General features: G+C 38.5%; 1 protein-coding gene across 1 annotated transcript in view; it reads right to left on the reverse strand.

Annotated features, from left to right (window-relative positions):
- Positions 1–4,480: 4,480 nt before the first annotated feature.
- TADA1 (transcriptional adaptor 1) overlaps positions 4,481–18,139 on the reverse strand; it is a 38,182-nt gene continuing 24,523 nt past the window's right edge. The window contains exons 7-8 of the mRNA XM_063427357.1: positions 6,521–6,683; positions 4,481–4,773 (exon numbers count right to left, since the gene is read on the reverse strand). Coding sequence (XP_063283427.1) covers positions 4,621–4,773; positions 6,521–6,683 — 316 coding nt within the window. The 3' untranslated portion in view covers positions 4,481–4,620. The remainder of the gene's footprint in view (positions 4,774–6,520; positions 6,684–18,139) is intronic.

Below are 18,139 nucleotides of genomic sequence, written 5' to 3' on the forward strand. Positions count from 1 at the left end.
ACATGTGTTCATCAAGTTCAGCCTTATTCACATCTGTTTTGGAAAGTAAGATTTATCCTTGGATCAAGAAGCTATTACCCTACAATTGAAAAATTATATCCTTGAATATTATGTTTTTGCAAGTATGCATCTAATTGCCGTTTGAACATCTGTAAGGACTCTAATAAAACCACCAGAGGATTCCACATAATCGTTTAAAAAAAAAAAAAAAAAAAAAATTTACTTTTCCTTAGACTAAATCTCCTTTATCCAAGTTTAAATGCATGCCCTCGTGTCCTATATATAGTCCTGTGTGAATAGCTTTCCAGACAAAGTTTGTATTGGCCATGGATTTATTTGCATAATGTTATCATATCCCCTCGGAAGCGCAGTTTTTCTACATTTGTTAACCTTTCTTCATTGCTAAAATGTTGCATTCCTTTTATTAAAGGAACACTACATGGTCAGGAACTTCTGACTCTATAGTGTTAAAATCACCATCAAGCCACCCGACCCCTGCCATCCTAAAATTAATACAATCTTACTTTTAGTCAAGTCTGTTGCTGCTGGCTTCTTCCTACATGATAGAAATAATATGTCCAATCACTTTCTTTTTGTCAAAACCATTATGAAGCAGTTTTATCAGGGTACTCTTTATATAGAAAAGAAAGAGAAGGCAGGAAAGGGGAGGCCCTGTATATGAAGGATAGCATAAAATCTAGCCTAATAAAAGTTAGTGAGGCGAACATAGAGTCCGTTACGTTAGAAGTTGGTAATCACACAGTAACTCGTGTAGGTGTGATTTATAGGCCCCCAGGACAAATTGAAGAGTTAGATAATCTACTAGTTGAGGAGTTAGCTAAAATGACAATGAAGGGGGAAGTTATCATCATGGGTGACTTTAATCTTCCTGATGTGAATTGGAAAAAATAGCTGCTTGTGCCGGAAGCACACATATTCTAAACTCCCTACTTGGATTGTCTCTAAAACAAGTCGTTGAGGAGCCAACTTGTAAAGAGGCCATACTAGATTTAGTGTTAACAAATGAAGATTTGGTATCCGATATTACTGTAGGTGAAAGTTTAGGATCCAGTGATCATCAGTCAATGTGGTTTAATATAAGAACAGTGACTGAGTCACACCACACAAAAATAAAAGTTTTAGACTTTAGAAAAACAGACTTTTCTAAAATTAGAATATGTGTAAAGGAGACTGGAGCAATTTAAATGAAGTCCAAGAGAAATGTGATTATTTAAAAGTTGCACTACTGAAGGCAATAGAAAATTGCATTAGGCTCGTCAGTAAAAGAAAAAAAAATTCAAGAAACCACTGTGGTACTCCGCAGATGTGGCCAAAATAGTAAAAAACAAAAAGTTAGCATTTAGTAATTATAAGAAAACCCAGAGTGAGGAAACAGCATGATCTATAAGATTAGGCAGAAAGAGGCTAAGCAAGTTATAAGAGTTTCCAAATCACACACAGAAGAGAAAATAGCACAGTCAGTAAAAAAGGGAGACAAAACCTTTTTTAGATACATAAATGAGAAAATAAAAGTAAAACAAGGATTAGTTAGATTAAAAACAAAAGAAGGAAGGTATGTAGAAGAGGATAAAGGTCTAGCTGACTGCCTCAATTAATATTTTTGTTCGATATTTACAGATGAAAATGAGGGAAAGGGACCTCAGTTGAGAAAAAGGATAAACGAGTCATTTATTACACATGAGTTTACAGAAGAAGAGGTTCTATTTCAACTGTCAAAAGTAAAGACAAATAAGTCAATGGGGCCTGATGGAATACACCCAAAGCTATTAAAAGAGCTTAGTGGTGTACTAGCAACACCATTAACAGATTTATTTAACCAATCATTGATAACAGGAGTAGTCCCAGAAGATTGGAAGTTGGCAAATGTTGTGCCCATTCACAAGAAAGGTAATAGGGAGGAGTTGGGCAACTATAGGCCAGTAAGCCTTACTTCAGTAGTGGAGAAAGTGATGGAAACCATGTTAAAGGATAGGATTGTTGAACATCTGAAATCACATGGATTTCAAGAAAAGAGACAACATGGGTTTACTTAAGGGAGATCATGCCAAACTAATCTTCTTGATTTTTTGACTGGGTAACTAAAATTATAGATCAGGGTGGTGCAGTAGACATTGCTTACCTAGATTTCAGTAAGGCTTTTGACACTGTTGCACATAGAAGGCTTATCAATAAACTACAATCTTTGAGTTTGGATTCCAATATTGTTGAATGGGTAAGGCAGTGGCTGAGTGACAGGCAACAGAGGGTTGTAGTCAATGGAGTATATTCAAAACTTGGGCTTGTCACCAGTGCGGTACCTCAGGGATCTGTACTTGGACCCATTCTCTTTAATATTTTTATTAGTGATATTGCAGAAGGTCTTGATGGTAAGGTGTGTCTTTTTGTGGATGATACTAAGATATGTAAGGGTTGATGTTCCAGGAGGGATAAGCCAAATGGCTAATGATTTAGGTAAACTAGAAAAATGGTCAGAGTTATGGCAACTGACATTTAATGTGGATAAGTGCAAGATAATGCATCTTGGACGTAAAAACCCAAGGGCAGAGTACAGAATATTTGATAGAGTCCTAACTTCAACATCTGAGGAAAGGGATTTAGGGGTGATTATTTCTGATGACTTAAAGGTAGGCAGACAATGTAATAGAGCAGCAGGAAATGCTAGCAGAATGCTTGGTTGTATAGGGAGAGGTATTAGCAGTAGAAAGAGGGAAGTGTTCATGCCATTGTACAGAACACTGGTGAGACCTCACTTGGAGTATTGTACGCAGTACTGAAGACCGTATCTTCAGAAGGATATTGATACCTTAGAGAGAGTTCAGAGAAGGGCTACTAAACTAGTTCATGGATTGCAGGATAAAACTTACCAGGAAAGGTTAAAGGATCTTAACATGTATAGCTTGGAGGAAAGACGAGACGGGGGGATATGATAGAAACATTTAAATACATAAAGGGAATTAACACAGTAAAGGAGGAGACTATATTTAAAAGAAGAAAAACTACCACAACAAGAGGACAGTCTTAAATTAGAGGGACAAAGGTTTAAAAACAATATCAGGAAGTATTACTTTACTGAGAGGGTAGTGGATGCATGGAATAGCCTTCCAGCTGAAGTGGTAGAGGTTAACACAGTAAAGGAGTTTAAGCAGGCGTGGGATAGGCATAAGGTTATCCTAACTATAAGATGAGGCCAGGGACTAATGAAAGTATTTAGAAAATTGGGCAGACTAGATGGTCCGAATGGTTCTTATCTGCCATCACAGTCTATGTTTCTATGACCAAATCAGGGTATCCCTACGCACATATAGTGTTTCCACTCTGCCTCCCCTGAATGCTCTCACTCCCAAAAATCTTATTTTCAATATGTGCATGAGGAAAAATAATGTTTTGTTTTAATGTTCTAATTTTGTGTTATCCGAAATGCTAAAAATATCAGTTCTGGTAAAACGCAATTCATAATTGTTGCAATATACTTTTTCAATTAAATTACAGTTACAGTATGATTGTGGGATGGGGCTGCCATTTACTGTCCCTCTAGGTAGATGAAGGACACATTGAGCTCTGGGAGAGAAATAGAGAAATACTAGTTTGAAAACTGGAAATTTAGCTTGCAGAAAGAGAAAAGCACCAAATGTGGCTTTGTACCAAATTTATTTTGTAAAGAAAACTAAATTAATCCACATATGCAGGTTATTGGAAATGATGTGGTTCAGCTGATTGGAGCATCCTGGGTCAGTTTTTGCCAGTTGAGGGCAACAGTTCTATGCAGCTTTCATTCTCCTAGATGTAGGACCTATGGATCCTGCAAGTCCTTTCAAGCTTAAATGTTGAATATTTCAGACAATAACATTTGACTTAATTGATAATATAATGCACACATTATTAGTAAAGCAAGGGATCAACAGACATGTCTTGATCAGTGGAATGGAAGCATTTTCGGATATTGCCTAGCCCTAGTACAATAAGATTGTGTCTTTTTTATATTGTACTTGTTTTCCATGCATGACCAACCCAAAAGAAAATTGTATTCACATCAATATCTGTGTGCCAGAACATCTCACAAGTGAAAGTTCCTTGAAAAAAAATAAAACAATTGCAACGTGTAAATCATAAGATATTATAGCAATTCAAAAGAAAATCAGAATCTCACAACAGATAACAGTAGATTCTCGGTGCAAACCAACAAATGGGATTCAAAGAAAACAGAAAGTTGCAATCTGCTTTCCACAACAAAATGTCCTCAAAATTGCCTCTTTTTTATTTTACTTTTCTTGTGCTTAGCTCCTACAACTCACCTGGAAAAACAAAACTACTACAAGAAAGATGTGTAGCCTTCAAAGTAGTCTTTATCGTCACAAATTAAACATCTTGGCACTCTGTTTTCCCAACAGTTGATGACTGAAAGCTCAGGTCATGTCCTGCTGATGTAGACAGGGATGATGGAGATATTAAACCAGTTAAATTAAATTAAATTTGTATTGCGATTTTGAATGCATAGATGTAAAACCATGTCCATGTAACATAAAGCCCTGATGTAAATCTTGGGCAAAAGTTTTGGTTAGATTTAACCATTTTGTTCAGTAAAGTCATGATCGCAGCAAGTCAGTACAAAAGAATTCCATCTTTAGCACTCAGTCTTTGGCGATGTATTTCATCTTGCTGTAACTCCTCTGTAGTTGGATGCCAGAGCTTCATTAGGACCCGTTCTATATTCAAGGCGTAGACCGTATGTGATGGGACGACTTCTCTGTGAATCTGCAAAACAAATTGAAAAACATTTAGCATTTAAGAGTCTAGTAGCCAGTGGCACAAATAAGTTACTGGGTCAACAACAACAAGGATGGATCAGCCAAGAAAAGGGCAAGTCAACGCAAATAAGCCTGGCATGAACGCACACCAGGCTGTCTGCCAATAAAGCAGGCCAGCCCACTGAGGGCAGACCATGCAGTGAGCATGTTTCAGTGCTCTCGGCAGCGCTCTATAGCCCACAATGTAGTATGAGAATATTTAATAATGTGCTTGCACAACAATTTTTGGGGATAGTTCAAGTTCCAAGGTAATGTTCCAATGAATTCTGGATGCTTGGTAGGCATGCTTCAGAAAAATAATAACATATGTACAGAAAGGAAGTGCTCCGACTGCTGAAGATCTGTATACTGAAGTAAATCTTGTTTGGTTCCTCAAATAAGCAACAAGGCTCAATGACACAGACTATGACAGAAGATGTTGCGTACTGTCTTCTTGATTTAGGAGATATCAGAAAGCATTATGTTCCTATGACTTTGACTAAGGGGAACTTTTAGGTTTTGGTGTATTGGTCATGTCCCTGCATTCTCACTGTCAATTTCCTTCCATTTAAGAGTTATTTTGTTTATGCAGCCCAAGACACACCTCCCCTGTCTGACTGACACAGTCTCCCTAGGCACTTCCAGAAAAAGAGAGTCTACATTTTTTTTTTTAGCTTTTCTCATGTGCTCACTGTGTTTAATTCAGAAGTTTCTATCTCATGCTCTGATAACTTTATGCTCGAGCCTTTAAAACCATCATATGCTCGATTAAAGTTCAAATAACTTCTAAAATGAATACACCGATGTGTGCTATAAATTCTGCTTGAAAATAAAAACGTGTTTTTTTTTCTTTTTCCCCAAGGAGACTGTGTGAGTCGTAGCCAGAAGAGTGTGATTAAGGCTGCATGAACAAAGTAATGTAACTCCTAAATAGCAGAGGAGCAGCGAGTCTGTTGTGGCACAATTTATACACCAAAGTCGCTTTATTACTTTTTTTGGTGCTTAAAGTATCCCTTTAAAAGGACACTATAGTCACAAGAACAACTATCGCTCAATGTAGTTGTTCTGGTGTGTATAGCATGTCCCTGCAGGCTTTTTAATGTAAACACTGCCTATTCAGATAAATGTTTTATTACTGCCTAGTATTAGAGGTTTCAGATTTTTTCATTTCTGCCTAGTATCACCTCAGAGTGGCAGTTACTCAGACGGCCAAAGCAGGTGCAGCACTGACGTTAAGCTTCTCCACTTTCTGCATGGAGTTGAACAGTCCCTACAGAGATGCATCGATTCAATGCATCTCTATGATGAGATACAAATTGGCATAGCGCTGCATTTTGCAGCACATGCTTGATAGTCTCCCAATGCTTTCCATCAAATTTAAAGAATTCAGAAAAGGTGGAGCACGGGAGAGCCAGTTACAGCGAGACCGGTGTGGTATTGGGGGAAAAAACAATACACTTTGTCGGCCACCTAAATAGTGCTTTTAAAACTACAGTGTCAGGAATATGTTTGTATTCCTGACAATATAGTGTTTCTTTAAGGAATGCCAATAAATATAATTTTAATACAAATTGCATGTGATGTGTACATGCAGTCTTTTCTGCAGACAAAAAGGATAAGGCAAATAATGATTAATTAGCTTAGTATACCAAATAAATTATTATGGGATCCATCAACCCTGAAAAGTCTCTGGTATGCAATTCTATTTTCTTTACCTGTAATGCTTCTAAAAGGTCATACATGTTAACAGGAGGTAGGCTGGCTGGTACGCTGTCTCCTGAACAGGCCAATAAAAGGGCAGCTTGTTGTTCTGCATCATCAGGGTGCACTTGTGTTCCAGGATTGAGGTTCCCATGGGTAAGAGTGGACGCGGAGGGGCTAAAAGACATAACAAATTGCAAAAAAATATAATATACCAGTAAACAGAGCAGCAACACCTATTTTGCCATTTCTTTCAAATGTTTTCTCTTGGCCAGAGGGCGTCATAATGCACTTTAACACTTTATTTGCACTTCCCTGGACAGTGGAATGCTGGGAAATAAACCACTCAATTCAGAAACTCCCAGGTTCTGATTCAAACAGCAAAACATGTCATCACTTTATTATAGTAACCAAGCTCAACTCAGAAAACTATTTCTATGCTTCAGTGCTTTTATAAAGAAAATATTTTAAACTTGGTCTTTTGTTAAAATGCAAACTATTGCACGATTTGATCCACATAGCTTACGTGCATTAAAAGAAGAGAGACCCAGAACGCATACATGCACAGAGCTGTTAAAAATAGGGTAACATGCTCATGTACTGGACAGAGGAATATTTAGCATTTGGGCACCATTCCAAGAAGGATCCTCTCTGCGATAGTAAGTGCTTATGTTCAAATGGTTTTAATACCAAAATTACTATGCTGCATAGTAAGGTCAGAATAAGGGCCAAGTCAGAATACTGAAAGTTCCTGATTCCTGAATACACATTTAGCAGTATTTTTTCCCTCTCACCATTTAAACTGTAATAGTTTATGCACTGAACGTGTTAAGAGAAATATTATTAAACCCTTCTCATACAATAGAATATACTAATGCTACAGAATATATTTTGCAAGTGAGATGCCAACTCACCACAACTATTTAAATGTTTAGTGAATAGACTCCTTTAATAGTTCTCAAGACATCATGTAACCCAAAATTTAGAAAAATTCCCACTGCATTGACTGCCCAGTCACAGAGAAAACAAACAAATGTTCTAAATTCCAAAAAGATTTTTAGAGGGAAAAATATAATCTACATAAAAGCATACTAAATTACTTTGTCACAGGCCTGATTTTGTTCATAACAATGGGCAGTGTACAACAATTTCAATTTATATTTTTTTCATTTTACTTTAAAATATTCCTGATGATCTAACTTGTTAAAATTTATTAGCATGTTCCAGCTGGGAAAAAGAAAATTTAAAGGAACACTATAGTCACCTAAATTACTTTAACTAAATAAAGCAGTTTTAATGTATAGATCATTCCCCTGCAATTTCACTGCTCAATTCACTGTCATTTAGGAGTTAAATCACTTTGTTTCTGTTTATGCAGCCCTAGCCACACCTCCCCTGGCTATGATTGACAGAACCTGCATGAAAAAAATAACTGGTTTCACTTTCAAACAGATGTAATTTACCTTAAATAATTGTATCTCAATCTCTAAATTGAACTTTAAATCACATACAGGAGGCTCTTGCAGGGTCTAGCAAGCTATTAACATAGTAGGGGATAAGAAAATCTTAATTACCGTATTTATTCGAGTATAACGCGCAAAATTTTGTACCGATTTTTCATTTAAAATTAGGGGTGCGCGTTATACTCGAATAAATATTCGAGTGGGTGCTCCGATTATACCTCCCAGGACCGCCGGGCTCATTACAAGCCCGGCGGTCCTGGGGGGGCGGGCAGCAAGCGTTTACTTACCTCCGACCTCCGTGCAGCTCCTCCAGCTTCCCAGTGTAAATCTTGCGAGACCCGCGGCCAGCTCTGACGTCAGAGTAAACGCTTGCTGCCCGCCCCCCCAGGACCGCCGGGCTTGTAATGAGCCCGGCGGTCGGCATTATCGGAGCACCCACTCGAATATTTATTCGAGTATAACAAGCACCCTAATTTTAGATTAAAAATCGGTATAAAATTTTATACCGATTTTTAATCGAAAATTAGGGGTGCGCGTTATACACGTGTGCGCGTTATACTCGAATAAATACGGTAAACAGAACTTGCAATAAAGAAAGCCTAAATAGGGCTCTCTTTACAGGAAGTGTTTATGGAAGGCTGTGCAAGTCACATGCAGGGAGGTGTGACTAGGGTTCATAAACAAAGGGATTTAACTCCTAAATGGCAGAGGATTGAGCAGTGAGGCTGCAGGGGCATGTTCTATACACCAAAACTGCTTCATTAAGCTAAAGTTGTTCAGGTGACTATAGTGTCCCTTTAACCCCTTAATGACCAAACTTCTGGAATAAAAGGGAATCATGACATGTCACGTGTCCTTAAGGGGTTAAGGCATGTAGAATCTGAAACTTCAAATAATTATTACTTCTTATTGAATGTCTACAAAGAAATGTCTACAAAGCTCTAGATAAAATAAACATATCACTGCAAAATTATCAGTTTATCCGATCGATTTTACCATTTATAGGTATGTGTCTGCATAAATTAACATTTATAATTTATTTTGTAACCTACTGACATCATTGCTACCAAAGGAGAAATAAACATTGTTTTAAGCATGTAATTGCAGAAAATTACAACTGGTCAAAATAACTAAAATGAGATGATATGATTTACTGTACTGTTACTGTGTAAAATATGGTTTTGTTTTTTACTTTGGAAGACCTTATAAATTAAGATTTGGTGGAATTAATGATTTTTAATAACAGTCTTGCAATAGAAATGCATTACGTTTATTACACAAAATACAGTCAAAATAACAGTAGTTTAAATGTTTTTAGGGGAAAAAGGATTTTATGTATGTGGAGGCTTTTTAATAAAAAAAAAAAAAAAAAAAAAGAAATTGCTGAAGTGCCTATGTTATATATTTTTCACAGCGTGCTTGTGATGCACAATGTATTTAGAGCACACATTTTGACAGCTTACATTTTAAACACACACATACATTATATATATATATATATATATATATATATACACACATACATATACATACATATACGTGCACACACAAAGTCAATTAAAAATTGACAAAAAATGTATTTAGGACAATATAGCTTTCCAGCAGGCGACCTATCAAATCAAAAGACCTCTCTCTAAAAACATCAGACAGCAGTGCAAGCCCACCAGATGGGATAATAGATCCCCTTATAACCAGTCCATAAATATAGAAGGCATAACATAGAGATGTATGTCACAGCTTGACTGGGTTCAAGTACCATCAGGCATAACACTTGAGTCCATTTCCATTGATGGTAGTACTGGTGGTTACAAATACACATAAATAAGTCCTGCACTCAAACTCCCACTACTCTTGGGTGGCAGCAACAACCACAGTACACATCAGTCCCAATACATACAGTAAATACTAAAGGAAAAAAAGTTACCTGCGCTCTTCCCAAATCCCTTTGCATCCAATGGCCATTAGATGCAAGGCACCTGCCAAGTCAAGGCAAACCTCTTAGATGGATCCTACATTAAAGGGACACTATAGTCACCTGAACAACTACAGCTTAATTTAGTTGTTCAGGTGAGATCTATAGCTCCCTGCAGGCAATCTAATGTAAACACTGTATTTTCAGAGAAAATACAGTGTTTACATTGATTGATAGGAATACCTCCAGTGGCCGTGACTCAGACGTCCACCAGAGGGACTTCCTATCATGTATGGCCCTCAAAAGGCCATGTACACGTCAGACGTATTAAAATACGTCTGACGGGTGCAGGAGAGAGAAGGCACTGTGTGCGCGCCTTCTCTCTCCTGCCTGTCAGCAGAGGAGAGGGGGCGGGCAAAGACCGCGAGCTGAGCTGTCAGTCAGCTCGCGGCCGCATGCGCGGTAGTGTGCTCAGGACTTCATAGGGCGGCATGAATGCCACCCTATGAAGTATGTGCGCATGTGCAGCGAAGCCGCGCATGCGCACAAGGGAGCAATGACGCTTCCGAATGGAAGAGTCTGATTGCTCCCTTCTCGCGCCCGCCTATTTCATCATTTTGACAAAATAGGGGGCGCGGCTTCACGAGGCTCCCGGTGCTGGAACGAGGTGAGTACAAAATGGCTGCCTGGAGTGACCCTTTAACAATTCACTTTGCTTCCTTGAGTACTGGTGGTTAACTTGTTGTTGGTCCAAAATATTTGACACAATCATGTTTCGATTTCTTCTCATTTGCAATGTGTGTCCTGACTGTGCCTGGACTGGATTGGATTGTGGTGCAGTTTGCCAATTCTTTAATATACATTTAATAATAATAATAATAATAATAATAATATGGGCATCACATAAAAATGGTTAAAGTTGATGGTCAAGGTACCATTCAATGGTGCAGTTTCCAGAGACGTGAAGGTTCCTCTTTAAATGTGAACAACAAATACTCTTTAGTTAAACATTTCAAAGTTTTGACTATTAGGAATATTCCTCACTTGTTTAGATTTTTTGGAAAACTATTCTTTTTCCATTTAAAATAAAACCCCTGATTTTGAAAGATCTTGTATGCATTATTTGAAAGTTAGAAACTGACATTTCTCAGGTTTTTTCTGTTTACCTATCCCTATATTTGTTTATGTTACAATGCTGCCGTCCATCCCATGTGTTCCTTATTAGGGGTTAATGAGCATATAGGGGTGTATATAAAATAAATACCCCTTTCTGTCTCAGAGATATCTTTGCCAGAAGCTCAAGGAAGCAAGGTGAAGGTTTAGAGCTTGGACCCACCTGAGAGGTTTGCCTTGATGTGGTAGGTGGGCTAAACCCTCTCATGGCCATTGGAGAAACTAAATAACCTCCATTTGTTTAAATATGCATAGTGATTTGAGAAGAGCACAGGACTTGTTGATCCACACTATGTTATCCGACAATGGAAAGTCTTCATCCTAGCTTTCTGTCAATCATTGCAATAAACGCTGTCCTTTACAACTGGCAGATAATCACAGAGAAACCATGAAATAAATTAATCTTTCTGCACTTAATTTGCAATGTTCTATCTTTAATTTAAAGGGTTTCTCCTACCCCCTCCTTTTTTTTTTTTTTTAACCAGTCAGAAAATAATGCCCTATTGGCATTTTTCATAACAGCCCCCCACCACGTGGCACTAAAGACACCAAAACAACTTTATCTTAATGAAGCAGTTTCAGTGTAGAGATCATGCCCCTGCAGTCGCTCTGCTCAATTCTCTGCCATTAAGGAGTTAAATAACTTTGGTTATGCAGGACTAGTCACAACTCACTGCATGTGACTTATCCAGCCTCCCTAAACACTTCCTGTAAAGAGTCATCAAATGTTTACACTTCCTTTATTGCAAATTCTGTTTAATTTAGAATTTCTTATCACCTGCACTGTAAATAGCTTTCTAGACCCTGCAGGATCCTCCTGTATGAAATTATAGATACTTTTAATGAACAGGAGATAAAAACATTTAAAGTATTTTACATTTGTATTCATGCAGGCTGTGTCAGTCACAGCCACGGAGGTGTGGTTAGGGCAGCATAAACAGAAACAAAAGTGATTAAACTCCTAAATGGCAGTGAATTGAGCAGTGAGACTGCAGGGGCATGATCTATACAGTAAAACAACTTAATTAAGCTAAAGTTATTTTATTCCCTATAGTATCCCTTTAAGGTTTACGTACCTTAATCTAGCTCCTGTGCTGCTCGTCATGCCCCTTCTGTTATTACTGGAGCCGCACAATTAACAATATTCCTATACCTGCAGTGTTTCAAGCTGAATCACTGGACTTACATACTTCTACCAGTATGACCACGTCAAATCACTAAAGTAGTCATGGCAGTTAAAGTAACGCTTTAAATGTAAAAGACAGAGCCACTCAACACAAGCTATCAATAAGTTTAATGTTTTATTCAATTGTGTACATTTTAAAGAAGAAGTTATAGTTCCCCTTTAAGTCATCTTCTGAATAAGGACTGTGTGGTACCCTCCAAGGTTTTCAGTGTTATTCTAATCAATATATGCCAATTGACATTCTGATAATTTTCATTCTCTGTCCTATTCTACATAAGACGTCATCTAGACAGTTTATCTAGTGCCTAGATAAGTTATGTGGCACTGAAATGCAGCAATAATGCAAATATAATTATGTGGACTTGTGAAGAAAATTTTATTTATAGCACTAGTCAAATCTAAACCATATACTGTAAATCAATTTTATTTCTATTCTTCATTTTTAGAGTATGCAAAGAACATAAATATATAACAACTTTTGGGTATCATACCTCTCTTTAACCACACCGTGTTGGTACTAAAAACTATTTAATACTTTAGAAAAATAGATAAATAGATAATTAATGCATTTGTAGAGGCACATTTTCATCTGCCTTATTACTACTGGTTATACAGAATGTCTCAACAGTGCCACCCAGTGGGAAACCAAAATACTTATCTATGTTAAATAATAGTTGCATACCAAGAGTTGTGGTGGGGCAAAGCTTCAATTTTACTCACCGTAATTTCCTTTTACCTTAATATGGTGGCAGTACAATAGGGATGTACTCTTCCCATGGGACAAGCATCTGAAATTAAAATTAACATAAAAAGTTCCTCCCCCCAACAGGTATAAGGCCACCGACCTGCCATAAACCCTCAGTTCGTACCAAGAAAGCATCAGAAACTCAATACAGAAAAAATATCAAAATGTATTCATAAAGTGATGTACTGCCACCATATTAAGGAAAAATGAATTTATGGTGAGTAAAATTGAAGTTTTTCCTGACATATGGTGGCAGTACAATAGGGATATATCGAGATCCCTGAACTATAGGCAGGAATTATGCAACCACCGCTTGTAACACCTTATGTCCGAAAGCAGCGTCAGAAGCATAGAATATGTCTAGTCTGTAGTGTCTGATGAAGGTGTTGAACGAAGACCATGTATCTGCTGTTGAAGCTTGTGCTTTTTCTGCCCAGGAAGTAGCCATGTCTCTTGTTGGGCTTTCAAGGAGGAAGGAAAAGGCAGATTTGAGGAAGAATAAGCCAACTTAAGAGTAGACTTGGAGGCAGCATGACCTTTAAATTTTCCAAAGAAATTGAGAAAAAGATGGCCAAGTCTTCCTGTATGCAGAGGAGCGGTCTAAGTAGATTTTTGGAGATCTTCGACATCCAACTTGTGCAAGTTCTCCTCCAGATTGGAGACCGATGGACAACTATAGGAAAGCAGGGAAATTGGTTGGTTAATAGACCCGGAAGAGATGACTTTTGGCAGAAATAAAGATTTTGGATACAGAACAACCTTGTATTGAAGAATCTTTGTAATATTACTACAAGATGAAAGGGCCTGAATTTCACCTATTCTCTTAGCAGATGTTATGGCCACCAAAAATGCTGTTTTTAGGGACAAAAGTTCCAGAGAAGCTTCATCCAAGGGTTCAAAAGGCTGGGTACAAAGAGAATTCAATACCAAAGACAGGTCCAAAAAGGGAAAAAAATAACTCTTTTCTTTGAGACCTGATGAGCTTGACTGCCTTAAAAAAATCTCCTAACTTGAAGATTTGAAGCCAAGTTCTTTATCAAAAAGTGGCTAAGGGCAGAAACAAACTTTAAGGGTAGACAAACTAAGACCCTCTTGTAGAAAATGCAAGATTGTATCTGTACAAGGATAAGATCTTAGGCAATGATGAGAGATGCACCAATGCAGGAATGTCATCCAAATTTTCAAGTAGATAGCAGAGGTAGATTTTCTGGTGGAATTGAACAGTAACTTGAATCTCTCTTTCTTAATGCCCCTGTTATGCAGGATTGGATAGCATCCATGCGGTCAGTAGAATCTGTACAGCTTAAATAGGCTTCAGTATTTAAAATTTAGCACCATTTCCAGGAACTTCTGACCGTGCACGCGCAGTAGCGCTGTCATAACTCCGGTGGAACGCATCCCTCTCCTGGACATGTGTTCCAACGTTGTGAGCATACGTCTTGCTCGGGTAGTAATTGGCTGCTGCTTCAGACCTCCTACTTGCTTAGCCAGTGACCGGACTTGGCATAAAGCAAGCTACACATCTCTGCTCCGTAACTCTGCAAAATGCAGGCAGGCCACTCAGCTCTCCACCTGGGAGGCTATCAAGCCGGATCCCCCTGGCAGCAACCCATGTGCCTCACCACAAAAACATCCAGATGCCGTCCATTCATGATGGAACAAGAAAGAGAACTGAGGGTTCACGGCAGGTCGGTGTCTTGTACCTGTGGGGGGGAGGAACTTTTTATGTTCATTTTAATTTCAGATGCTTGTCCCATGGGAAGAGTACATCCCTATTGTACTGCCACCATATGTCAGGAAAAACGTGTGGATGAAAACCCCTTCCACCTGAAGTAAGTGGATAATTAATACATTGCTAAACACAAATACACACACCAGTCAAGCCATAAGACTTGCTTTTCCAACAGAAATCTCCCTTCAACAGTGCTCTCACTACTGCAAGATATTCTGGGTAGGCATATGCAAATAAGCTCAACGTAGAACCACATTGTTGCCTCATTTCCACAGCAATGCTCCGAGCTCGCATCCCCACAATCAATGACCGGCATTAGCATTTGTTGCACTATCCGTTTCCTTACTGTAGTACACCTAGTTTTGGGTAAAGTTTTAAAGATGTTTTTTTCAATGTGAAGGCCAAAGGATACATTGCAGTCTAGCAACATACTTAGATATTTAAAAGAGCAGACTGCTGTCAATGTGCTATTTGAATTTGTTCTGATACATAGTTGTTGATTTTGTAGTTTACGCAATTTAGGTACAGTTCCAAAGATCATTGTAACAGTTTTGTCAGTGTTTAGAGAGAGTTTGTTATCCGCTATCCACTTTTCTACCTGAATTCGTTTTGGAGCTCAGCCTCAAGCTGTGTTAGCTTGGGTTTACTAGCGTAGATTACAGTGTCGTCTGCATGCATGTGAACAATTGAGGATTTGCAGACGTTAGGCAGATCACTTATAAATAAAGTGAAGAGCAGGGGACAGAGTATGGAGCCCTGGGGAACACTACACGTGACTGGAAGAGGGAGGGAAGCGCTATCAGAAATGGCCACATATTGCAATCGGTCTGAAACATACGATCAAAACCAGATTAGTGGACGATCACCGATGCTTGAGTTTTTAAGTTTTTGCAAAAGTATACCATGGTCTACTGTGTCAAAGGCCTTGGCAAAATCAAGGAAAATAGCTCCAGTTAAGTCTCCTTGTTCCCTGCCAATTTGGATGTCACTGCAAACTTTTAAGAGGGAAGTCGAGGTTGAGTAATTTGGACAAAAGCCTGATTGATCAGGGGTCAGATAATGTGATCGTTAATAATATTCGCATAGTTGCGTGTGGACGCATTTTTCCAAGATTTTTGACAATACAGGGAGCAATGATATCGGGCGATAGGAAGTTTCCAAAATATTGTCACCACTTTTATGGATGGGTACAACTTTTGCAGTCTTCCAAAGTTTGGGTATGTATCCTGACACCAGGAATTCATTGATAAGAGTAGTGACAGGTTTAGCCATTGCTGGCGCACTGAGCTTCAGCAACATTGCTGGGATTTGGTCTGGTCCACACTGGTTTTTAGTTTTTAAATTATTAAAGGGACACTATAGTCACCAGAACAACTACAGGTTATTGAATTTGTTCTGGTGTGTAGAATAATTACCTTCAGGCTTTTTGCTGTAAACACTGTCTTTTCAGAGAAATTGCAGTGTTCACATTACTGCCTAGTGATAACTTAACTGGCCACTCCTCAGATTGCTGTTAGAGATCCTTCCTGGGTCATGGCTGCCTAAAATGCATCCAAACATTCAGTATCTCCTCCCTCCTTATGCAGACACTGAACTTTCCTCATAGAGATTCATTGATTCAATTCATCTCTATGAGGAGATGCTGATTGGCCAGGGCTGTGTTTGAATCATGCTGGCTCTGCCCCTGATCTGCCTCTTTGTCAGTCTCAGCCAATCCTATGGGGAAGCATTGTGATTGGATCAGGCCACCACTTATGATGTCAGCAGACTGCTTGTTTTTTTGAGGCAAACAGCATGCAGATCTACAGCTTCTGGCTTGAATACAGTAAGATTCTGCTATTTTTATGTAGGCATGAGGGCCCAGGGGGGCTAGATGGTGGTGTTAACACTATAGGGTCAGGAATACATGTTTGTGTTCCTGACCCTATAGTGATCCTTTAAGATGTTTATTAACAACACTAACATGCACAGGTATAAAATTAAATTTCTACATGTGAGGATTAGGCAGGGTCTGATCTTTATTTGCGGTCTGAAAATGATTGTCATTTGTTATCTTAGCAACCAGGGTGGTAGCACATCCAACAAAATAATTATTAAAGGCATTTGCTACATCTAGGGTGTTACAGTGTTTGGTTGTCTATTTTGACAGTGGAGGGTTGGGATCAGATTGTAGGGGATTGTATGCTTTTTATGATTTTCTTGGGTTTGATAGGTTATTGTTCAAATTTCACTGAAATATTGGGCCTTTGTCATTTCCGTTTGTTTTGTGCATGCATTTCGCCATTGTCTATTAGTACAGTGATCGTTCATGGAGCCAGTACGCTTGAACTTTGACCACAGTGAATCTCTAAACTGGTACATTTGAATGAGGTGAGCTGTAACCCAGGGCAGGTGTGTCCCTTTTAGTTGCACTTTACGCATAGAGGCATGCAAATTCCAAACATGCAAGAGCTCTGACTGAAAAAATGCAATTGCAGAGTCTAGATCTGGTATTAGACCTAATCTGTGCCATGGTATGTTCTTGAGATCACTTAAAAAAAGATTCAAAATTACAATTTTTGAAAGACCTGGTGATTATAATCTTGGGAGGGGATTTAGTGGGCTTTATTTTGCTTATGCAGTACACTAGACAGTGGTCACTGAAACTGTTAAGAGAACACCCACCACCTGGATTCTGTCAGGACAACTGGACAGAATCCAATCTAGCAAGATATGGTTCTGGCTTTTAATGTTAATGCGAGTTGGGGAGGAAATGAACTGTGTTAGCTGCAAAGTCTTAAACAGCGTACATGATTTATTATTTTTAGGATTCAGCCAATCAATATTAAAATCTCCAAAAACCAACAGTTCACTTTTTTGGTTTTGTGCTACAGTTTCACTTAGTAGTTGAGCTATGTCAGAAAGAGAGTGCAAGGTGGGCGGTAGGTTCCAGCAACAATGATAGTTTTACTGAAAGGGATCTCAATTGTGACAGAAAGGAAATCAAAGGCAGAAGGGGAGTTACAGTTTTTTAAAGGCGTAAATTTTATGGACTTGTGAACAAATAACAATGCCTCCTCCTCTCTTTGCTCTGTTATTTCTAAAACATGAATAATCCTGTATTGCAATGGTAGAGTCTGGTATTTTAGTCGTTAACCATGATTCCGAGAGCACAATGTTTTTTGGTTTGTAATGGGACCACCAGGCTTGTAGTGCATCCAGTTTAGGGGAGCAAGCTCTGGATGTTGCAGTACACAAAAGAGATGCCTTTTTTAGTGGGGCGATTAGGACTATAATTAGCTGGGGGACCAGGGTTAGACTCCACATCGTTTGCAAGGGCAAGTAACATAAGGAATAGGAATTTGTACATTATTTTTGTTTGGCCATGTAGTGAATGGGATACTTTATAATTTTGTGAGGTGGGGGTAGGAGGGCTATTTGTT

This window comes from Pelobates fuscus, chromosome 7 (genome assembly GCF_036172605.1).
Source record: "Pelobates fuscus isolate aPelFus1 chromosome 7, aPelFus1.pri, whole genome shotgun sequence".
NCBI classification, from domain to species: Eukaryota; Metazoa; Chordata; class Amphibia; order Anura; family Pelobatidae; genus Pelobates; species Pelobates fuscus.